The 25,782-nt window shown below is 42.1% G+C and overlaps 1 protein-coding gene across 2 annotated transcripts in view; it reads right to left on the reverse strand.

The window, feature by feature from the left end:
- PINX1 (PIN2 (TERF1) interacting telomerase inhibitor 1) overlaps positions 1 to 25,782 on the reverse strand; it is an 84,283-nt gene that overhangs the window by 46,175 nt on the left and 12,326 nt on the right. For both annotated transcript variants that reach the window (XM_060155783.1, XM_060155784.1), the window contains exons 5-6: positions 19,055 to 19,147; positions 12,920 to 12,996 (exon numbers count right to left, since the gene is read on the reverse strand). In XM_060155783.1, the coding sequence (XP_060011766.1) occupies positions 12,920 to 12,996; positions 19,055 to 19,147 (170 nt within the window). The remainder of the gene's footprint in view (positions 1 to 12,919; positions 12,997 to 19,054; positions 19,148 to 25,782) is intronic.

The raw sequence follows: 25,782 nt of genomic DNA on the forward strand, positions 1-25,782 counted from the left end.
TAAAGCACAGAGAGGTTACGTAATCTGCCCAGTGTCTCACTGCTAGCAACTGATGGAACCGGGATTCAAATTTAGACAGTGTGGACTAAAATCTGAAGACCTTAACTTTGAAGTAAGCCAGGAAAATTTATAATCCATAATTTTGGAAAAAGCTATCTGATTTTCTTTCACCTACTGATAAACCTAGACAATCAAAACCAATCAGACTAACAGACATGAGTAAGGAGAAGGCATTTATTTTCTCATACCTAAAATCCTATATTTTTCTATCAACAACAACAAAAAACGCAGCCTAAACAGCAAGAGCAGCAGAAAAGGGAAAGTTGGAAAAAATTGCAGTCACACAAACTATAGTTAAAAAATGACTAAGTTTCCTTGATATATGAATTTGTTGGAAAACCATTTATCAACAGCCTGTTTCTCTCCAGCAGAGTCCCTCAAGCCAAGAGCCATGTCATTCCCCTTTGACTGATTAATTAGCCAATCAGGGGACATTTTTCATTGTGAGGCATGATGGTTTATTCCAGCTAATGTTTGGTCTCTAATGGCGACACATTAAAGCCAACTCGGCTATTTTACCCTGTGGAGTGACCAAAAGGAAAGGATAGAAGATAAATCAAAAGAGCTCCCTTCAGTTTCCCTTCAGTCCTTAACAAAACCCCCAAGGAGCAAATGGCTGGAGGAAAGATCCTCTACCAATAAAGAGAAAAAAACAAAGAAACGAAAGGTGGAAACCCGTTCAAGCCAAGGGGGATCCTTTCCTGTTTCTGAAGAGCAATAATTTATTCTCTGTTGATTAACAGACCACTGATAGAACAGGCACCAAAAAGTCAATATCTAGCTCTTCTTGCTTTTATCAAAAGCTGTGCTCAATAGAAAACTTAGCTCTGCAATGCTTCTTCCTCACTTGGAACGATTTCACCTGCACTCTGAATTAGACGAGGCTAGCGAGGAACCTGATCGAAGGCACTATTTATACACCGACCTCACCGCAGGCAGGCAGCTGCCCACTGTGCTCCAAGTTCTCTAAGCTTCTTACCCTTCTCCACGCCCCTGACAGGCACCAAAGCACGGAGAAGTAGACGTTCAAATATCAGCGGAATATGAGTTCCTACAGAGGACAGATGTGAGTATTCACATATCCAGGAGACAGGAAGCACATCTTAACCATGCTTAGTACGCTGCTGAGCACACTCAACAAGACGGGTCTAAGCAGCCAGTCTCTGCTGTCAAAGAGCACTTGATTACAAACTAGCAGTCTGTGTCAGATGAGATCACAAACGCGTCTCATTTGTCCTGAAGAGGATTCACCACCTCCGCCATCACTGTTACTATTTTGTGAATCTCGGATTCCTGCTATGGAGAAAAATAAAGCAAAGGAGATGGTACAGGAGTGTCAGGGTTTTTTGTTGTTATTGTTTGTGTTTCCAGCTATAAACAGGGTAAATCAAGGAAGGCCAAGTGAGATGACATTTGCACAAAAACGTGAAGTAGGCAGGGGGCAAACATTCCATGCAGAGGAGCCGCCAAGTACTGAAACTTAAGGCAGGAACACTCCTGAACCACTGGAGGAACAGCAAGGAAGCCAGAGTGACAAGAGCAGAGCAGGCAGGGAGAACCAGAGGTGAGCATGGCAGCGACTGTGAGAGCGCGTGTGAGAGCCGCCAGGCGTGGGTGTGGTCACGCGGGACTTCAGGCCACTGTAAGGACTGGACTTTTACTCTGAGTGTGACAGGGAAACTTGGGAGGGTTCTGAACAAAGTAGTGACATGATCTCAATCCCATTTTCAAAAGATCACTCAAGCTGCTCTGGGAAAAATACTCTGTAGAAAAGATTCTATGTATTAGATTCTCACAGGTAACTTCACATCATGGTCAAGGTGTTTATATGGCCGTCTCCTCTAGCAGAGGACCATGAATTCTGTGAAGGAGCCGAGTCCTATTGTCCTGTAGCTTCAGCAATTAGAGTAATGACTGGGACACACTAGGTACTCAATAAATAATTACAGAATGGTTAAATGTTTATAACTTTGAAGTTTTTCCTGCTTTTCTATTAATAAGTACCAAGAAACTATACTTTCTGTGGAAGAGAAGAAAACAGAACTATACATAACCTGTAAGAGAATACCTTTTGTGTCTCAGTAAGTAAAGGTCATACTAGGTACAAAGAATCATGTTGGTTCAAAACTTAATATCCTTGGTAAACTATTTACTATTTTGTCTTAGTTTTCATATCTCCAAGGATGTTTATGTTGCTTAGATGGATTTCAGTGAAAAGAAAGGATAGGATAATGGCGTACTGATACCTCTTAAACAGACTGTCCCTCAATTCTCTTAGGCATTTGATTCTACTGGTAAATGTCTGCAAAAGTGAAATTTTCTAGGACCTCTCTAGATAATCTGTACTGTCCACACCCTCTTTAAACGGGAACAATTTTTTCTATCTCACTTAATCTCTGACATTCACATTAAAAATGTTTTCCCTTTCTACTGCTAATGCAAACAGACCGATTTGCAGGATGATGACAGAAACAGTCCTGCTGGGTACAGGGGCATAAACTAGATGATCCTAAGGGTCTTTCTGTCCTTGGGATCCATTATCCTTATATAAACAAACAGACTCCAAAGGTACTAAAACACTATAAATCTTTTGGGACTAGCGACGGCACGAAATCCATTTTGAACATTTTGTTAACTTCACTCCCATCATCTCCATGGATACTCAATAAACGATGACAATAAAAAGCTTCCATTTCAGTTTTCTTTCATTTTTTAAAAGCAATGAGTTCTTTACACTCTAAACAAATGCCTATACCTCTCCCCCAAATTGTACAGGACATCATATTAGAAGGAAGATTACCACCTTAGTCATTACCTATCTTAAATGTTAATTGAAACAGAATTGATGTGCTAAGAAGTCCTCTCTAATGGCTGTAATGGCAAAATGACAACAAAAGCCTCTCTGCTAGAGAAATTTAAGGAAGGACTCATTGGCAATGAGTGGGTTTAGTCGGTACATTTATAGTAAATGTCAGTCGGCATGTGACTATGTACACATTTCTAAGCGTTCAGTGGAAGTTGTTACTCACCATCATAACTTTGTGTGTGTTAATTCCAGTGATGACAGTGCTCTTAGCAGCAGCAACTCAGATGCATTGGGCACTTACTATATGCTAGGGACTTTGCTAAGAGCTTTACATGGCTTGTTATTTCATCTTTGCTAGATATGTTATCATCCCCATTTTATGAAGGAAGAAGCTGAGACTCAGAGAGGTTAAATAACTTACCCCAAATCACACAGTCTTCAAACTACTCATGGGCTCAAATATAGGTTTATGAAACTCTGAAGTGTCTATTCTCAATACTATATTCCACTTAATGAGCCTCCCTTTAGAAGAAACCAGAGAAAGAGAACATTTCATTAGATGACATCATTTCCTCCGTCTCTTGGTTAAGATAATTCTACCAGGCTCACCATCAATGGATAATCACAGAACCACAGAATGACGGGTCCTAGAAGAGCCATTTCAGTTATCTAGATAACCCCCACCCGCCCCCCGCCCCCGCCAAAGGAACAGCTTAAAACAAGAAAAACCATTTCATTAGCACACTATTTCTTTGGGCCAGCAATTCGAGGAAAGGCCTGGCTGGCTGGGTCTGCCCGGGGTCTCTAACGTGGCTACTGTCAAAAAGGGATTAGAGCTGGCATAGCAGGGGGCTGGCCAGGCACTTCTTGCTCTTTGTGTAGACTTGGGTACCCGCATCACTCTCCACGTCACGGCCTCTCCATGCAGGCTACTTTGGGCTCTGGGCTTTCTGACAATCTGGGGGCTCATGGCAGCTGGGCTGCTTACATGAAGGCTGAAGGCTTCGAGAGCAAGAATTTTAGCTGACGAAGCCTCAAAGGTCACACAAATCCCCACCGCTACACGCAAGTCACAAGCCTGCCCACATGGAAGCAGAGGGGACCAGGCTCCATCTCCTGATGAGAAACCAGCAGGGGTCAATCTAGAAGAGTATGTGGAATGTGAGGCATCACTGAGGCCGCCTTTGGAAAACAGAATCTACTACAAGAACATATAATTCAACACTCTCATTTTATAAACAAGAACATGAAGTTGACAGATAAAATGGGGATACCCACAACAACTGTCTCGACAGGATACCTTCACCTTGACACTCACCATTTCTAGTAACTCTTTTAAGTCTTGAATCTCTAGGACAACTTGCTATTTTACCTCACTATTAGTTAATTTGGTATTTGAACACATCAAACACTTTTCACATTCATCTCCTGGATAAAGATCATAAGTAGATAAAGTCAAAACTGCCCAAGTACATGAGAATAAGGGAGAGGAATCGGGTAATGTTCTTTCCTTTGTAGTCTAGCAAAATGTAAAACTTCAAGTCAAGTACCTTTTCAAATGTGAGTATTTCATGTGTTCTCCTTCCTCCAGAATCAGAGAACCTTAGACTTGGAAGAGCTCACATGCACGTAGTTCAGACTCTCACCTATTACAGGAATCCCTCCAGGAAATTAACCACGAGGTACATCCTATCCAGCTGGCCAGCTCTGCCGGTCCATGCTGCCTCCCTTCTCTGAGTAGAAATCTTTCTGTGAATTTCATCCATCAGTACTAGTTCCTCCTCTGAAGTTTACCAAACAAATCTGTTCCTTTCCTAGAGGACCCCTGAAACCATTCAAAAGTTCGAAGTCAGGATCTCTCTGTAGTCCAGGCAGAATTTCCTAACTGCTCATCTAATTGTTCCTGTGTATAACATGCTTTCCAGATACCTCTGTCCCTAATGCCATGCTCTGAACACATTCTTATAAAATATGGGACCCAGGCCTGAACAGAACAGTTCAAATACAGTCACCAGTACAGAAAACACCCCAAACACCTGCTGCTTTCAGCTGCTTCTAAAGCAGCAGCCCAAGCCTGCATTCAGGACAGTTGCCACACTGCATATTTTGCTTAGGTTAAACTTGTGGTCAGGTTACATGTCCCAGGCTCTAAGGTAATTCTCATTCAACTGCTACCAGATTAGTTCTTTCCAAGGATTAAATGAGACTTTACATATCTTCACAAAATTTCATCTATTTAGTTTTGGCCAAATGTCCCAGCTTAGAGAGATTATTTTGAATCTTGATTCTGTTATCAGTGGTCAAAACACTTGGGACTTCCCAGTGGTTAAGACTCCGTGCTCCCACTGCAGGGGGCATGGGTTCGATCCCTGGTCCGCGAACTAAGATCCTGCATGTCATGTGGCGCAGCCAAAAAAAAAAAAAAATACACATGCTGACAAGAATTACCGACGTCATCATTGCTGGCAAAAAACAAACTATATAAATGTATTATTTATATAGTGTTATTTATTAGTATTAATAAATACATTATGTTATTATAACAGTTACATTATTAAAAATAATGTATTTATTAGTATTATTTATATAGTATTATATATAAATGTATTATTTAGCTTGTTTGTGGGCTTAGTTTAAATTTACCTCTGACTAAAAGGTTCTTCATCATAAGATTACCTTAAGCAAGCACTAGGCTAGAAGGCTGCTCACCTTTCGAATGGTGATGCAGATCTGGGTGAGGCAGGAGGCAGAGTGACAGAGGTTTGCAGGAAGTGGGGACATTCAAATGTAAGAGCCCACATCTGGTAAGCCATTTACAAAACTCAACCCAGTTCACAAATACGGGTTACGAACATGAAAATTCAGAACCAGTGAGAAACAGCCTTCATTTCAAAGGTGTTTCAAGTAAAAAATTAAAAAAAAAAAGAGAGAGAGACGTCTTTTCCCAGTGATCTTCCCCTCTGAGTTATTTAGGGTAGTCTATAGCACTAGAAGAAAGACTGGTCTAAAATACCCCATGAATTCAACCACCCAAAAGAGAAGAGTCTGCTTGGAAGTTAGTTTTCAGATTTGACAGTCAGCAAGATATGGGAAAGGGGATTGGTGATGATTAATGAGAAAGGGACACAAACCACAATGAAGTCATGCTTTGGTTCAAAAAGCGAAAGCTATCAGAGGAATGCACGGCAAGTGATCATTAGCTGGGTATCCTGAGAGAACATAAGAAATACATGGTTTCTAATTCAGTCAGGTTATAAAGGTGAAGAAATTGACACTTATTTGGCCCAAAGCCTATGCCAGAAGTGTGTTGTTTAGAGAAACAAAGTAGAAATGCTGGTAACACACTCTCAGTCCTCGCTATGGTTTAGGAGTATTTTCTCTAGTGATAAGACTGAATCAGGAAACAAGCTGGATAGAGGAAGGAAACTGGGAAGGTGGGGGAGGGAAAAAATGAGAGAAGGGAAAAAAAAAAGGAGTATCAGGAAGTTCAACAAGATAGGAACTAACAGAATTTGTTTTTCAGTATCTCCAACTTCAACTTGCAACCAAGTGAGAAAAGACACACACACACACACACACACACACACACACACACACACACACACAGACACACAGACACACACACACACACACACACACACACACGTGCCTCTAACTCCCAGCAGGCACTGGCCAGCACAAGTACCCGCTGCAGGTCTCATGGGGCCCTAGTAATTTCAATTCAACATATTCAATCATTTCCTTGTCTCCGTAGGAAGCGCATACATCTCCAGTTCAGGCGTACTCGAATCCAGAGTTACCGTCTTCCCATGAATATAGTCAGAGTGTAGTCCCTGAAGAGACAGGAAGGCTTTAACTTCTACCGCAATGAAAAACAGTCAAGCCTGTGAAAAACTATTCCAGAGTGAAATGCAATGTTGGAAAACCAATTTCTGGCAAACAGGCTTGATTTTTAAAAACATAAAATGGCATAAGCAAACATTCATTCAATAATCCTTCCTCAGAAATCTACTAAGGACACTAGTGGATTACGCTTGGCATTGGATTGAAATTAGTTGATGGAATTTTCCTGTTCTCAGAGAAGAGGGAGTTATTTACCGATCAAAACATTTCAAAAAGAAAAAAATACTTCAAATATCAACCGTAAAGCTATACAAGCCATGACTTTTAAGATGCGTAACAAGTCTATTTTTTTAAAAACAGTAGTACAATGAAATTTCAATTTACTGAATCCCTACCGTGTGCCAAGCACTGAACAGATCACACACTGGGGACCCAGGAACAAGCACAGCATAAGTCCTCTCTCTTTAAGTAGGTCATTGTCCAGTGTATGTGACAGATGAGAAAGTCCACATGTAAAAATACAGTGGATCAGGCTTGCCTGGTGGCGCAGTGGTTGGGAGTCCGCCTGCCGATGCAGGGGTCACAGGTTCGTGCCCTGGTCCAGGAGGATCCCACATGCCGCGGAGCGGCTGGGCCTGTGAGCCATGGCCGCTGGGCCTGTGCATCTGGAGCCTGTGCTCCGCAACGGGAGGGGCTGTGGCAGTGGGAGGCCCGTGTACCGCAAAAAAAAAAAAAAAAAAAAAAATACAGTGGATCGATTTCTTCATTAAATGTATAAAGGTCAGAGACAGAATGGAAGGCGTAATTTAAACTTCCTAAACGTGTCCTGGACATCTTGAGTTTAGCTTGGGTTGTTGTTTTGTTTTGATGTGAATCTCTTTTTATTTCTACATATTATAACTCGTACTACCCTCACAAAGAAAATTTTCATTTTAAGTGATTTCTTTTTTGGATTGGGAAGAGTTTGTTTTGTTTTGTTTTTATGCATAGTCCTGGATTTTAAGTTTCTTTAGGGTTCAAGGACTCCTGTGAAAATCAGATGGAAGCACTGGACTTTATATATCCAAACACACATGCAGACAGACCCACACACAAATTCTTTATGCAATTTAAAAGAGTTCACCAACCTCCCCATAATAAGTGTACCCCAAGACACTGCCCAAGGAGCTCTCCCATGCTGACACATTACAGATGGCAAACCTGTCACATTATGATACACCCTATATTTATATATCACTTTACGGTTTGATATACTTCCAGAATTACTAAAGTAAATGACTTAACCGATAACCTTGGGCTTTAGAGACATCAAATGATCTGATTCTACAAGGCGTTCTCGAAAGACCCATGAGACAGAAGACATAAAATCTAGCATGGAAAAGTGCAGGAGGCAGGTCACTGAAACTACAATCAGCCCTTAAAAACCTGGGTATTGATCATTACTGATATGAGCAGACTCAGCATCAGACCGTGGGAGATCCAATGAGCCATATACATGATATTCTATTTCAGATCAGACAATTCAGTTAGCAACAGTGATTGCTGGGGGGGAGGAACTGTGGTGGAGGGAGTGTGACTATAAATGGGGCCAGCATGAGGGAGACGTTCGTGGTGAGGGAACAGTTCTGCATCTAAATTCGACAGTGGTTACAGGATCCACAAACGTGATGACATGGCACAGAACTACACACAGATCCCACCAACATCAGTTTCCTAGTTTTCATCTTGTATGATAGTTAATAAGATGTAACCCCTCTGTACTATCTTTGCAACTTCCTGTGAATCTATAATTATTTCAAAATTAAAAGTTTTAAAAAAACAAAAAGCAAAAAAACCTCATGACGTATTAATTGAGGGCTGCTAATGTTTTGGGGATATATGTGTGTGTATGTGTATGTGTATTTAGATCATTCAGTTCATTTGAGAGACCAGAAAATACACAAGTAACATGGTACCTATGCTCCAGGAACTCAAGCTAGCTTGTTCTTAATTCAGCCTGCCTACAGCTCCAATGAAAAGTAAAATGTTCCCAAAGCTGGCCCAGGCATTTGGTAATATGCTTCCAAACCCCTAACAGTTCAACTCTGATTGAAGGCAAGGTAGTGACGTTTTGAAACTTAAACTATTATTCTCAGCAAAATGAGAATCATTTTTCCACAAAGTTCTGTTAAAATATTAACTATTTATGTCTCTGGCAAAATCTCAAATAAAATTTCTACATCATAACTAGATCATTAAAATGCAGATTTTTTTTTTTAACACAACAAAAGTTAATTAACTTTGGTAGTAGTGTGGTATAGGGGAAAAAGCACTGGCTTTGGAGTCAGAGGGACCTGGATTTCAATCCCATCTGTGCCACTTCGGAGCTTGGTAACAAACCTTTCTGAGCCTCTCTGCAAGAAGGTCGATAATGATGCCTACTTCATAAGATAGCTATGAGGATTAAATAGAGAAATAAGTGTCTAGCACAGTGTCTGGCACACAAATGCTTAATAAAGCTGTAATTTCTATTATCGTAACAGCCAGGGGGTGTAGAAATCAGCGGGTTGCGCTTCATGTGAGAGGTATGATGCTCCCCAAGCCCGATGTGGACAACGCCCAAGGTTCTTTAAACCTAGATGCAAAGACAGGATCAGCATCAGCACCTTATCCAAAGCACCCAGAGAGGTACTACCGCTTTAACATTTCATACCACCACGGTTTCTGAGACTCCAGAATCTGACCTCCAGCAGCGCCTTGGCCTCGGTAATGCCAAAGATTGACTTGAGGCCAATGTTGCTATGGGGGTCAAGGGAGTAAAACAAAGCAATATTCCTTCCAGCTGAACACTGGAGCCAAAAGAGGTGGTGTTTTCAAACAGATCTGATCAAAGGACTCCAGCCCTCAGCTAGGAGGGCTGTTGTAATTAACATGGTAAGGTTTCTTAGCAACGGTTTACTTAGCAACAACGAAGGTACAGGTATGCCTCAATAAAAGCGAACTCAATATATGAAAATCCATATGTGTGTAAAAGACAAATTTAAAAGTGACCGCTTTACAGACAGGTGTTTTATTTGGTGCCTAAAAAATGTGATTAGATTTAAGTACATATACACATGCAGGTGTGTGTCAAATGTAAAATACTGCAGAGATAAAAGAAACGAAATTGAGTTATTTGTAGTGAGGTGGATGGACCTAGAGTCTATCATACAGAGTGAAGTCAGAAAGAAAAAACAAATACTGTATGCTAACACATATATATGGAATCTAAAAAAAAGAAGGTCACGAAGAACCTAGGGGCAGGACGGGAATAAAGACACAGACCTACTAGAGAATGGACTTGAGGATATGGGGAGGGGGAAGGGTAAGCTGGGACGAAGCGAGAGAGTGGCATGGACATATATACACTACCAAACGTAAAACAGATAGCTAGTGGGAAGCAGCCGCATAGCACAGGCAGATCAGCTCCGTGCTTTGTGACCACCTAGAGGGGTGGGATAGGGAGGGTGGGAGGGAGGGAGACGCAAGAGGGAAGAGATATGGGGATATATGTATACGTATAGTTGATTCACTTTGTTATACAGCAGAAACTAACACACCACTGTAAGGCAATTATACTCCAATAGAGATGTTAAAAAAAAAACAAAACACTGCAGAGGCCCCATGCGCTCCCTGCGGCACATGCGGCAGTGCCACCAGCAGCAGCGGCATCGCCCGGGAGCTCCTCAGAAATGCAGAATTCAGGTCCCACCCAGCCCTTGTGAAACAGAACCCACAGCTTAACAAAAGTCCCAGAGGATTTGTGTACACATGAGGATTGAGAAGCCCTGCTCTAGGCAATAGTCCTGACACTATAGCCAAGGCTCCACCTGCAGAGTTACCCGTCAGGGCCTCTACTAGTGGTTCTCAAGCCTTACTCCTCATTACACGGCAGAATAAACACCTGAATCACCTGGGTAGGATATCTTTTCTTTTAATTAAAAAAAAAACACAAAAGGGCTCTCTCTTTTTCTTACATGCTGATGCCCAAACCCTAACCCAGACTTTGGATTTCATTGATCTGGGGTGGGACCCTGACAAGAGCAGTTTTTTTAAAGCTCCTCAGCCCATTCTTGGGCAACCGTGGTGGAGAAGCACAGCTCTAGAGCAGGAGCTGCACCTTGATAGAACACAGCCTCTCCACCAAGCAGGACCTTAACTGCATCAGCAGAATGAGAGATTAAGATGTGCCTGGATATCATTCTTGCACAAAACACAGAATTATATCAAGGTTGGTCTTCTCCACACCAAGTGTACCAAAACAGATTTTCCCTGGGCTAGTACTAGGGAACTGTTTCTGGAACTCCTCAAATACAGGGGAACGGCTCGCTTTAACCAGATCATAAATGACTATACCGCCAAAAAGTCAAGTACTGCACAGTGCTGAAAAACCTTATGGCATCCCACACCAGTAAGCCCTCAAATAGATGGCGATCAGAGGATGAGAAACCTCTCATCTCCTATAACAAAAAGCTTTCCTGTGCTTACCACATAAATTCTTTTAAAGTTCTACCAGAAGCCCATAAGTAATATTTCCTTCCCCGACCTGTTCAACTGTACAATTTCAAAGAGGACGCTGGAGAGAGAGGACGCAGGCTGGGGGCAATGAAGGCTGGCAGCAGGGAGAATCAAGTAATCCAAGGCAAGGATTCAGAAAAGCCGGTGCAGTGGGAATGCACGACTGGGAGAGCTGGGACAGAAAGACAGTCCCCGGGGACCCAGGGAGGGGCGAGGCACTGAGGTCAAGGCGCAGGGTGTGGCCAGGCGGGGTTGTTAGGGCAGAGCAGAGGCTCAGAGAGCATCCCTGAGGGTACTGAGGACGACGCTGGAAGGAGGGGAAAACTGAGATAAGCCGGGGCGGAAGTCCTTGGTGAACCAGGCAGAGGGCCTAATCCACATCCCACAGGAACCAGGGAGGGGCGGAGCAGAGGTGTGACCAGAAGCTGGGTTGTCTGATGACCCCGGCTCTTTTCAACAGCCTCCTGTGAATGAAGCATCCAGTGCAGCCTGAACTCGGGACGCTCCCTCCCTAATGACCCACCTGCCTGGATGTAACTCAGTCGAGCTGCAGGAAGTGCCGCTCAGCAGGCCCCAGGGCCCAGGCCTCCCTCCTCTGTCCTCATGGCTACACATGCGGGGGCAGAAAAGTGCTGAAAGACTAGGAGTTTGGTCCTAACCTACAAAGGAAGTCACCAAACAAAATTTCCAATAACTGGTAATTCTGAAGTCTTTGAAAATTATATTAAGTAACAAATAGCTACCATCCTGGAAAATTTTCTTACAGTCTGGAGAAATGTCAGAAATAAATGAAACACGTCTTTTTTGCTCTGTAGTCATCAGGGCCTTGACTAGGAACCAATAAAGGAACGTGAGTATGACACATCAGATTAGCTGAGTGATAGTTACCATAGCTAGTGAGAGCAACCATATATTTCAGATTTTCATAGATATCAATAAGATCAATTTTAAATATTTTTCTCCCATTATCTCCAGAAATGCATATTCTAAGAATCCTAATATTTTGATATGCAAACGACATCCAGGGCTGTGTCTTACAGTTGGAAATGGCACAAAGAACTCTGTGCTGTATTACAGAGCCCGATTTAATAGTTAGGATCATGAATTACGGATGCACCCCATTCAGGGTGCAGTTTAGTCACTCAATTCTTGTCTTCTAGTTTTGAAACAAACAATATTGTACAATGGAGGAAATACCATATCTAAATCCCTTCCAGATTCTCCATGCCGATCCAACACTGTCTCAAAATGCTTTTCAGGTGGAAGAGCCCAGGACTGAGCGTGAGTCTAACGGTCTTCCCCACAGCCATGCTCCAGAGAGAGCTACGCGGTCTGAGCAAAGCGAGCAAAATGGCTGCCTGCAGCGAGCGTCTCCCTCCCTCGTGCAGCCGGGAGACGCTGGCCCCTTTGAATCCATCAGCAACAGGCGTTCTTCCCGGAGGTTAGTCTAGTCCTCACACCAGGAGGGAAAAAAGCCCAGAGAACACACATTCTTTTTAAAGTTCCTTATAATACATATCATCTATCAAGCATTACTATTCAGAGGATACCATTCAGCCTTTGTATGAAGCCTCTAGAAGGTTTTTTTGGTAACTTTGCCTGGAAAGTACTATGAGTAATAAATATACATAGTTCTATACACAGTTGAAAAATCAATCGTATATGGCTTAATACCTCGGGAGTCTTCTTATTCTGTCTTTTCCCAAAAATGCAGTCAAGATCTGTTTGGCTCCGAGATGAGAGATCCTTCCCTAGAAAAACATGACACCTTCAGTAATATATTCTTTCTAAAATAAGGAATACAAATATAAACCATGAAACTCCTGAAAGCAAGATGGGTTTTGGAAAAGAAATAAACAATTTTGTAAACTACTGACCTTCTGTTTCCCCTTCACAGATTACTGCAATTAAATAAATTTAAAAATCACTTAAAAATCAAATAAGTGAACCAGAACCCTTGACTTTCTCTTAATGTTAGAAACAGCCCTGAGCATGGAGATGGAGAGGAAAGCTCAATTCTACAGCAGCTCTACTACTGGTATGCCTTCAAGGTATGATTTCTGGGCCTCTGGGCTCCCCACTTAGAAAACAGATCCTGTTTACTTCAAGGAGACATGAGCTACTTACTTAGGATTATGAAATGCAGGATAAAAAAAACGCTGCTAAGAAACGTAGCTCCAAAACCCCAAATGAGCACAGGAATGAGAACACATAGAAGCTCAATAATTAATTGAATGAATGAATTTTTTTAATAAATACAAATAAAATTCATTGCATTAGGGTGAAAGGGTTTCAGATTTTTCTCTTTAAATTTTTTTACTGTAATAGCTATATCTTTTTTAAATAAAGGGATACATAGTAAGAGTCGGAAATTAAATGGCTTCTGGCAAAAACAGTGTCCAAAGGATCCTTGATTCTTATTAAAAACCCTAAACTCTTTAACTTAATTTCAAACCCACAAACCAACTAATTTAAAATTCACTTCTACGGAATTTCCACTTCTACCAATAATACCCTGTGAGCAGTGGACCAAATCTAGTCCCATTTGTCAACTTCACGGTAAATGTATTCTAAAATGTAACTACTACATATAAAGTCTTGAGGCTCCGGGGGAGTGAGGCTCTGGGTTAGACACCAGAGTCTTTGTTCTGCGTTGGAAGCCTGAGCTCCACTGTCACAGACCCACTTATCTTCTTGGTTTCCTGCAGCAAACTGACTTGGCAAAGTACCGTCATGACCCAGAAGGGTTCTAGTTCACTGACTATCACTGGGGCATTCAAATATGATATTGCTTAGTGACTCCATGAAATTAAAAAAACAAACACCCTTCGATTTAATGCAAAACCAGGCGCCAAAACCAGTTTCCTAGGCTGCAGTACCAGACTCATGGGTCCAGTCAGTGCAACCTGTTCCTGCCAGGAGGACAGGCTCGTGCGTGGCTCTGTGCTGCTCTCGCCTCTCTTCCTGAGCTGGAAATAAATGAAGCTTCCTGGTTCTACCTGGCTATTACGTAGAACCCAGACAGAAGACCCCAAAGGAAAGCTACTCAAGAGCAAAATGAAGCCTATCCCAGATGGGAACTCAGAAATGAACCAGAAAAGTAGGGAATAAAACTGGTGGGGAGAAGTGGACAACGTTCATGAGGTCTGAGAGCTATTCCAAGCTTTGCCCTCAGCAGAACCCATTCTGCACGGCAGAGCACATTCGGGTGGCAGTTTCTAGTTCAGAAAAAGGAGTTGTACTGAGTTCAAAATACGTGGCAGCCACCCATCCCTAAGCTAGCTCCTGAAATGGAACAGATACCCTAAAAGAAATGCAAATGACAATCTCGTTTACAGCAACTGAACTAAAAGGAATGCTGCAGGGGTTAAGGAAGGGAGGGTACATGCAAGATGACAATTCTAAAACAGGATGTCAAAACATGAACACGCAGTGATGAAAAACAAATCTAGAATCAAAGGGAAAGCTGTCAAGCTAGTAAAGAATGTACCAATGAAGGCGCAAGTATTTCTAAAGTTTTGGTGATGGGTTCTCGTATCAGAAATGTCTACCCTTTAGCAAAGTTCACTTAAGTAAATGTAGAAACCAGGATTGTTACAGGCCTTGCTCTGGATTTGATCTGGAAAACAAAACACAGAGAAGAATTAACAGAGACCAATGGAAAGGAACTTAAAGGTAGATAAAACTGTGAAGATGGAAGTGATGTTGAAATAGTTATTAGTTAATGGTCCTGGCTGAATAGTTTACAAATGTTATAAAATTATGGCCAGTTTTGAATAAAATATACATATTAAAAATGAGTTTGAAAGTTATTGGCCTCAGTTCTGAATGACGGTCAAATCATAGCAAATACTGTTGATAAACTTGTCTCAGAGAAAATGACAGTCAAAAAACTGAACAGAATAGGAAGTATATGTTATCTGCCTGGATTTGGTTTATTTATCTACCAGTCTTCAACCGTCCATATCATTTCAAGAACCGAGGAAAAAAGGTTCTAGTAGCCAAGCTGATGTAACAAAGTCCATGAAGGGATGATCTGATCCTTTCAGAGAACAGCAGTTTATTTAGGATCATTTTAGCTGTTTTTCTAATCATGAGGATTATCAGGTGTTCCTGTCTATCAGCGCAGCAAATGGGAAGAGAGGAACATGACCGCAGCCAGACACCCTTACAACACCAAGAAGTCCATATGGGAAGCAAATAAAACGATAAAAAATAAACGTAAGAACTTGATAATCATGGAAATTTGGAACCTCTTAGTTTAAGGACAAAAGTCACATAGAGCCCAACAAGTGCTAAGGCGAAAACTGTATTATAGCACTGTATTATATCCAGGACTCAAAAAACTGAGTTCTTCTACTCGGAGTAAAGGGGCAAGGGTAAGGAAATGCAGGTTTGAGAAATATGTTCGTTAAATAAAAAACACTGAAGGGTTACGTAGGTAGCTTCACTTGCTTAGAAAATTTATTTGCATTCCCCAATCAAGAAGGATAAAACAAATGATATTATATTTTGATTTTGTTTTTTAGTGAAAACACATAGGACTGATAATAAGCCTAGGACAGAAGATTAAGAAAACTTCACTGAAAGGGTAATAATGTGAGAAAATCAGGAAACCTGAGAGAATCAGAGCAGGGGGTAAAATAAGTGAGACCCTCACAACCAATAAGAAGACAGTCAGAACTTTTTAAAAGCCTGCAGTGGTGCTACTTCACAGTTAAATGTCAGAAGAGCCAGAGCCTGAAGAGGAAGCGGAACACCCATCACCCGAGCCTGACAGCAGGGGGCCAGCTGGGCCAGGACACTACAGTCCGCGTCCAGACCAGGAGCCGACCACACGGACACGCACTCTGAATGTAGTTTCCTTGTTTAAGGAGTGAAGTATCACAAGTTGTCACAGGAATGAGAAGCCTGAATAAATTACCACAGTGAAGCCACACAAGTACAGTGTACACAACCTTCCACCCACCCACTGCATGACTGGGAGCAACAAGCAATGCTCTCTGGACAACTTCTCACTGTATAATACTAAAAACCTCGAAAATGGCTTTGGAGAAATTTATATTTTCCCTATTGTTTTTTCTCTGCAGATATGGCCTTGCCAAATATTTTTCAAATTAAAAGAAACCACTGCTGAAGTTAGGCTTTTAAACAAATATGGATGAAACTAACATTTTGAAATTATGTAATAAATGATGTCAAATTTAAATTATAAATTTAGGACTAAAGAAAGGAATAATTATGTATCAGAACTAAAATGCTACAGCCAATATTTAGGCAGTAACAAATTTTACAATGCTATTTGCTACTGTAATCTTTATCTTCACTCTTCACACCAAGCTAAATAAAATGCCGTCTTTCCATGTTTTAGTTTCCTGGACCATAGATGGAGTTACAGTATGAATCATCCTCATTAAACAAGTGAGTTAGTTACTGTACTACGAGCATACCCATGGGCAAAACTCCTTATCATCCACTATGCTGTGGACATCAAAATGTCCACACAACGGCATCATTTCTGGTAAGTTCTAAAGCACAACCTATTTTAGAACTCAACAATGACTTAAAAATCTTTCATTTCACAAAAATGGAAACTGAGGCTAAAAGAGGGGAGGAGGTTGAGTGATTTGTGTGAGACAGTCATGGCCAGAATCCAGTTTCCTGTGGCCTAAGATAGTCCTTCTTGGAGGAAACTGAGAGGTTATCATTCACATCCAGTGACAACAGCTGCTCTACAAGGAAAGATTTCTTTCAGTAAGTTGAAGAACTTTAAAATAAACGTTTGGGGACTTCCCTGGCGGTCCGGCGGTCCAGCATGGAGGCGCTTCCACTGCAGGGGGCATGGGTTCAATCCCTGGTCAGGGAACTAAGATCCCACATGCCGCGCCACACGGCCAAATAAATAAAATTAAAAATAAATAAATAAGTAAATAAAAATTAACTTTCACTGTGGATTGCTGAGATGGACAGTAAATGAGTATTTTCCTCACTACCTGGATTTCTGCCTCCCTCTATCTTTCCTATTTATTCCCAATCTGCAATTCCTCTATTTTCCACTCAATCTTCTCTGCTACCTTTCTTACAATATATGTTGAATTACCCTCCCTACATACCAATGCCCCCTGCTCCCCAAACAAGGCTAATAAATAAGCAAACCTCATTTTAAAAGAGAGAAAAGGAAAGCACAACAAACCAAGCAGGTTGATAGGGTCACCTGGCAAGGGGGTGGCTTAACTAGAAACAGAAAGGAGATACTCCCGGCATCCATTAGATTAAAGAGTTTTATCCCAGCTTCGGCAAATGCTTCAGATGAAATTATGCATGTAGTCAGGTACAAAAGGAAAATGAGAAGATTCTATTCTCAAAAGTCAGAGCTTAAAAGACTGCTGTACTACCCAAAAGTCACAGCGCACTTTTAATTTCATTTGTGCTCAGCACCCCTCCTGCTGTAACTATTTTTTTTTTCCCTAAGGGGATGGGTATTAAGTGACCATTTAGCCTCTCCCGACAAGGACAGAGGGGCCAACAAGGATTGCTTTCTGTCCTGCAGCAGGTCAGGGGTGGAGAGGAACCCTGCTCAGAAGCCATACGGGAGAACGACAAAGAAGCTTCTACCCTGACAGAAAGAAAGAGAGGCTAACACGACGAGCCAGACAAGGCATACCTGCCGGGACAGGGAAGGGGAACCCCAGTCTCTCCCTGCACGCGTCCCCAAACCCAATCGGCTCTCTCCTCCCTTCAGCTCTGCCATGAGCCCTCCCTCAAACCAAACCCAGTCTACCTTTTGGGGTCCTGGCTCCAAATGAGAGCCACCATTAACAGTTTAGAGTAGTGAGAATTCCAGTGCCCACTGCTATTCAGCAGGGTTCTAGATGTCAGGGAATTCCCAATCATGCCAACGAGACTAAAGCAAAGACCCGTGCTTTTCCTGGCATACAGAGGTAGAAACATACAGCCACTCTCCCATAGACGAACCATCAAATGGTGACTAGATAACATAGTTATCATACTTACACTTTAAGTATATTAATGTAATAAATAACGTTTTGTGCCTGAAAAGTACACTTAGTACACAACACTGTTCCATGGGAAAACATCTGGGGAGTTGATGAGTTCAAGTTAAATGGTTTCTTTCCAATACAAGACTGCCACCTAGTGGTGAAATAGGACACCTGCACCCACGACTGACCGTGTAGGTACAGCACTGGGGAGTGGGGAGGTGGTGATGAAGGAAGACATGTTTTCTAACACCATTTTTGCAATGACCATGGAACACCTAAGTTAACACTGCATGAAACACAGAAACGGTGTGGAATAATAGAAGAGTCAACTCGGGAGTGAGATTTCTCATACTGGAGATCTCAACATGGCGCATAATTCTCTAAATTGGCACATTTTAGGAGCTGTTCAACACCAACATTAAGCTCTGAAAAACAGGAAAATGTAAATAAAAATGTTGAGCGATAAATTAAAATTTTCTGATCTAGCCACATAAAGTCCCTTTTCTCTTCTAAACAGCAAGTTAGCTTCCACACTCAGCTTTTTACCAAAGGACTCGTACATAGTCTAAAGCCGAACCTGGGGCCCACCTCAGAACGAATGAGTCTGCATCTGCATCCTAACAAGACCCCCGGTGACTCACAGCAAGAGCTGAAACGTCAGCGCTGCTTTAGATCAATCCAGTCAGCGCGGCCCTCCTTCCCCATTTTGTAAGTAAAACAAGTGATGCTACTGAAGAGCTAAAAATGCTTTAAGAAATCCAGTGTGAACACAGAGATTTCAAACAAGTAAAGAAATGCTTAATTTTACCTTTTGTGAATTTCACATAATGAACACGGTTTTTGGAGATTTTGGACTTCTCTTCAAGGCTGAAAGATTTCTTTTCCTTGTTGTCTGAAGAGTCTTTTAAAAAAGCATGAAAAGCATTACATTAAACTCTCTGCATTCCATCCTCATTCTCTTACAGTGACACAGTCTTATTTAAATAAAATCCTGTGAGACCTCTTATGTATTACTGAACTCTAAAAATGATCAGAAATATTCTTAAACTGTGTGCCATGGATCTGGCAGGGCTATTCTCCGTAAGTTTATAACATCCTGGAAGAAGAGAAATGAAAACTTCTGTTCACACAAAAAACCTCCACATGAATGTTCATGACAGCTTTATCTGTGATAGTAAAATACTGGAATTAACCCAAAATTCCTTCAATGGGTGAATGGCTGAGCAAATTCTGGTACTCCCTTATATGGGAACACGACTCCGCAATAAAGAGGAAGGAGCTGTTGATACTGTGCAACAACCTAGATGGCCTTCAAGGGCATTATGCTTAAATGAAAAGGTCACTCTACATACTATATGATCCACTGAGACTATAACATTCTTGAAATGACAAAACTACAGAGATGGAGAACAGATGAAAGGTTTCTAGGGACAAAGATGAAAGTGGAGTTTGGAGGTTGGAGGGGTAGAAGGTGGGTGTAAACACAAAAAGGCATTATGAGGCAGCTCTTTTGTGGTGATGAAGCAATTTTGTATCTTGATTGTGGTGGTGGCTACATGAATCTATACATGTGATAAAATTGTACAGAACTACACACACACACATACACACACACGAATGAATGAAGGCTAAAAAAAAATAGTGAAAACTGAATAAGGTCTGCGTTCTAGTTAATAGTCAACATGAGTGTCAATTTCCTAGTTTTGATGTTATGCTACGGCTACCTTAGATGTCACCGTTGGGGGAAACTGGGTGAATGGTATTCAGGACGCTTTCTACTACTATTTTTGCAATTTCCTGTAAGTCTATAATTGTTTCCAAATAAAAAGTTCTTTTAAAAAGTGAATAAAGGTAAGATAGATTAATGATAATCAAAAACAGATCAGAGATGCTAATTAGGTAGAGCGTGAAGGCGCAGAGCTGGCACTGAGCCACCGCCTCAAACACCAGATTTCACTGGAGGCTCGCCTTTCAGGACAAAAGCAACAACAAAAACAAATCATTGAGGAATAAACTCATGTGGTTACTCCTTTGACAAAACAGGAAAACGTGAGCCAGAAAGCAGTCTTAGTCCTCTGCCCGAAATATCAGAGCACGTAGATCCGGGGTGAGAGTCAGTGACAGGAATCTCAGTAGCTGCCTGTGTTCCCTCATCTTTATCTATTTGTCAAGTTTAGGTAGCAGAAAGAGCACATCATAGGTAGAAAAGAGACTGAATTTTCCTATGGTTATGTCATAAGGAAATATAAATACGAGGTTAGAGAAAGGAGAAAAAAGGAAATTTTCACCTTAGTAGTGAAGCAAAACAAGCACATGTCCATTAAACACATTAGCTAAGGGTAATCCCTCCCAGGAAATTAGTCATTTCAAAAGCAAAGTGTAAATTACATAGCAAGGCTCTGAACAATGTTAAGGGAGATGTTTCAAGCTTTCAGACAATGCCTAGCACAGCTTAATCACATCAACAACCTGAAACATTCTCCTCCGCGGTCACTTCCCAAGATCAGCTTGGGACTTTTTCAAAAACATCCCACCAGGAAACTTTCTGCTCTTTTCTGTGGCCAAACACTTTACATAGCACATAACAGTCTCAATTTTTTTTTTTTTTTTTAGCGGTACGCGGGCCTCGCACTGCCGCAGCCTCTCCCGTTGCGGAGCACAGGCTCCGGACGCGCAGGCTCAGCGGCCATGGCTCACGGGCCCAGCCGCTCCGCGGCATGTGGGATCTTCCCGGATCGGGGCACGAACCCGTGTCCCCTGCATCGGCAGGCGGACTCTCAACCACTGCGCCACCAAGGAAGCCCAACAGTCTCAATTTTGATGTTCCAAACACAAACTACCAAGCACAGTACCAGCTTGAAGTGGCTTTTACCCACTGAAGGCTTATGAAGCACCAGGCGCTGGGCTGTAAGCTTTCTGTGCCATCCTGCATTCCATCTCGGCAACCGCCCTGGAAGGTAGCTGCTAGGACTAATAAACCGACTTCACAGGGCACTGAAGCAAGAGGGCTAAAATAAGGTCCATCGAGGCGGTGGCTACGATGGAACTGGAACCCAGGAAGATCTACATGAGAGCACACATCCTTAACCTCCACACTGTGTGCCAGCGGAGCTGCGCTCACACTTCTGGGGGCGCTGAGAACCTCCTGGGAGCTTCGCCACCTTCCTTTCCAGAGCACACAGCCTTTCCAGAGCAAACCCGAGCCCGGACACGTCCTAGGGGAGCAGTTTCTACCTGGCTGTCCACACACACGCTTTCCTAAAGCTGCTCTGTTCTGTGTGGATGCATCAATCTGGTCCTCCTTCTTTGCTTCTCCCCTGCATCCTCCTCCCACTTTACACAAGGGGAGCACAGCTCTCCTCTCACCAGGATCAATAAGGAACAAGCCACAGTACTGGTGTCATGGAGGCGTCCTTTATTCAAAGCCACAAACCCAGCACTTCCAAAAAGGTTTTACTGTTCTAATAATTATTTATCAAAATTTATTATTTCCTGGTTTTGTGCATTACAATCTACTAATTAATAAAGACAACCTAATCCAAAGTAAAAGTATTTACCCTTAGGCCTTGGGGCTATGAGAAATAAACCCAAAATTTATATGTATTTGTTTTGTAGTGGAGAAACATGACAGGGTAATGAATTTTTCAAAGTTCAAGCAAAAAAAAATATATTAACATATTATGGGATATATACAAAGGAAATATTTCAGAGGAAAAGATACTAGGAAACATAATATCTCTGAATATTAAAGGACTTACTTTTCTATTTCTAAAGAGATGACCATGGATATCAAGTTGCTCTGGGATTTAACATCCACTGGATACATCTGGGACTGACGGAATGCTTTTATTTTAAAATGCCAATTTTCCCAGTAGGCAGGTATTATATTCTTTGTAACTATTTAAAGCTGTGATTAAAAACATTATAGATGTCGATCTAAAACTGTGAGATAGGGTATACTGTTCTTCGAAATTCCCTCAGGAGCCCTGGGAGCAAAACAATTTGAAGATGCCTGTCCTAAACCACACCTCTGTGGATGACAGGTTATCAGCATCCCCGTTTATTTCCAAAATATTTAAAACCACAAGGGACAAGATACCTGACAGAAGTAAAAAGCACTTCTTAAACCATGAGATAAGTCTATCAAAAAGCTGGATTGAGTCTGGGAGTAACTAATTGAGACAGGATAATTTTTAAAAATGAAATTTTAAAGAATATAGAGATTTTTGTGTCCCACAAAGGAATAAGGGTTATTTCTAGAACCTTTGCAAGATTCTACGAAGAGAATAGTATAGAATTTCTGTTTAGTTGAAAGGCAAACTGTGTTGATTCGGTAAGCAATCTTAAGGAGCTAAAAATATTATTATACCAGAAAAATATGTTACTAGGTTATCGTGTCATCTGCTTGTCAGCTTTAATTCAAGTAATAAAACCAAAAATTCATTTGGATGAAGATACTGTATTTACCAAAGATGACTTGGCAGAAAAATAATCTCAGCTCTCCTGATCCATTTCCGGGCCAGCTTTTCTGTTAAAGGACTATTCTAAAGGCTGGACTGCACTGAGTGAGACGGAGGCAGAGCTAACAGCCCTGTCCCTACCGCAGGGGTGCAGCACCCTCTAGTGGTCTTGAGGTGGCAGTTAACCTATAGATCAGTAACTCAGTTAATGATTTACTACACTTCTATGGCTCACGCAGAAAAAGACTCAGCCTGCACAGGTGAACCTGTGGATGGGGCTGCACACTGACAGGCACCACCACCTGGAGTCTGTTGTGCCCTCGCCACCTTCCTGACAAATAACACAGGCTTCCCCGAGTCACTTTCAACACTTCCCTGACCGCCCTTGCGGGAATCCATCAGGAAGGCCCAGCTGCAGTGATTGTGCTCAGCCTGGGCAATCAGCACAAAGGGACCTGTCCCGAACCAGGGTTTTCATGCCTATTACAATGGCATTTCTCAGTCAGCAAACAGTAATCAAGATAACATCAAATTGGAAAAAAGTAACTTTCCGGCTATCACTGTCAAATCTCAAAAGCAAACTGCTCAAAAATCTGCTTTCTCTTTTCCACAGCTCCAAAAATGAATCTCATAGCTCCTTCCTCTATGGAATCCTGGTGTGATAATTTCTGGGCAACCCTATCACTTGAAAAGTTACAAAGTATTCTCTAACTCAGTACATCAAAGGAGAAAGTTATGATACCAAACAAGGTGAGAATTTTCCCTGTTCAAGAATGAACGTGTGGGGCTTCCCTGGTGGCGCGGTGGTTAAGAATCCGCCTGCCAATGCAGGGGACACGGGTTCGAGCCCTGGTCCGGGAAGATCCCACATGCCACAGAGCAACTAAGCCCGTGTGCCACAACTACTGAGCCTGTGCTCTAGAGCCCGTGAGCCACAACTACTGAGCCCACGTGCTGCATCTACTGAAGCCCACGCGCTTAGAACCCATGCTCCGCAACAAGCGAAGCCACCACATTGAGAAGCCCGCGCACCGCAACAGAGACCCCACTCGCCGCAACTAGAGAAAGCCCGTGTGCAGCAACGAAGACCCAACACAGCCAAAAATAATAAATAAAAATAAAATAAATTTATTTTTTTTAAAAATGAACCTGTGAATGACTCTAGGTAAAAGAACCCAAACTCAAGAGCTTCTGCCTCCATGACGATGGTCACAGGAAAGGCCACCTCAAGTCTGACACCTTAATCATGTCACTGAACCTGTTTACGAAAAGTGATGGCCATTATACAACACCAGATTTTCATTAAGGTAGACATTGATTCCTGATACTCAAATTGTTGCAGCTGTACTCTTTAGTTAACCTTCATTACAGGTTTAACATGACATAAATTACACTTGCCATGTTTTACCTCCAGAAAAGGGCCCATGCAATTTTCAGGAATCTTTTATCACCACAAACATCACCACACGTAGGAGTACTTGAAGTCTGTACAATTAGTTATGAAGCAAACCCCTCGTTACCACCTCCAGGGTTAGAAACAGAACACTACCTGCATCTAGAAGCATCCTGCACCCCTGTGCCTCTTCCTTCTGTAACAGGGGTTCTCAGCCTCGGAGCTACTGCATTTTGGGCTGAATAATTTGTTCAGGGCAAGGAGGAGAGACACAGCTGTGCTGCATCTCCAGCCTCTCCCGATCAATGTCAGTAACATCCCCCCAGTTGTGATCACCAAAAATGTCCACAGATACTGTGAAATATCCCATGGGAGGCAAAATCATCCCCAGTTGAGAACCACTGTCCTAAAAGTAACCATTACCATGATTTTGGGGATAACCACCCTCCCCTTACTTTTCGTTCTGGTTTTAACCATTCTGGGGGGAGAGGGGGTAATAGCCATAGAAAGTGCCTAAAGCACAATGTACTCACATACCTGTGTAACTACCAACTGGGTCAAGAAACAGAACAAGAATACAGCCCAGGAGTTCCCCATGAGCCCCTTCTCAATCCCAAACCCCTCCCCCTCCCCAAAGGTAATCACTGTTGTGACTTTCACAGTAGAGTACTCATTTCTACTACGAGTAACTTTATAACAAAAGTTATAACAAAATAACTTTGTTTTAACAAAGTAACAAAATAACTTTACCACCCAAGTCTAGTACCTAAATATCATATTTCTGCATTCCATTTGAAGTTCTATGTAAGTGGAATCACACTGCATGTTACGTGTCCCACTTCTTTCAGTCAACATTGAGTTAATGAGAGTCTTCGACACCAGAAGCAAACTACAGCCTGTGGACCAAATCCGGCCCACCACCTACTTTTGTAAATAAAGTTCTATGGGAACATGGCCACATCCATTTGTTTATATATCATCTCTTGCTGCTTTCATACTCCAACAGCCAAGCAGTTGTGACAGAGACGCTTCGGTCTGCAGAATATCTCTATCTGGCCCTTTGTGGAAAGTCTGCCAAACCCTGCCCTATACTCTCACATGTAACTGTACTTTATTCTTCATTTCTTTGTATTTACAAATGTGGCAGTCTACTTTTCCGTTCTATTGTTGGCGGACATCTGGGTTATGGCCAGTTTGGGGATACTACAGATAGTGTTTTAAGTATTCTTTCCTTCTGACTGAAGGATGTGCATCCTTGGAAATTGCCTTTATTTATGGCCTACTGATGGTAAACTTTTTGTCTGAAAATTTATTCTTGAAAGATATATTTGCTGAATGTAAAAGTCTAGGTTGCCGGGCTTCCCTGGTGGCGCAGTGGTTGAGAGTCCGCCTGCCGATGCAGGGGACGCGGGTTCGTGCCCCGGTCTGGGAAGATCCCACATGCCGCGGAGGGGCTGGGCCTGTGAGCCATGGTCGCTGAGCCTGCGCATCCGGAGCCTGTGCTCCGCAACGGGAGAGGCCAGAGCAGTGAGAGGCCCGAGTACCGCAAAAAAAAAAAAAAAAAAGTCTAGGTTGCCAGTTATATTTCCCTCAATATATTACTCCAATGTCTTTGGCTCCCATTGTTAAGAACTCTGCTTTCATATATAACTGTTGCTTCTTTGAAGATAATAAGTATATTGT

The sequence above is a fragment of the Lagenorhynchus albirostris genome, chromosome 7 (assembly GCF_949774975.1).
Source record: "Lagenorhynchus albirostris chromosome 7, mLagAlb1.1, whole genome shotgun sequence".
Lineage (NCBI taxonomy): Eukaryota > Metazoa > Chordata > Mammalia > Artiodactyla > Delphinidae > Lagenorhynchus > Lagenorhynchus albirostris.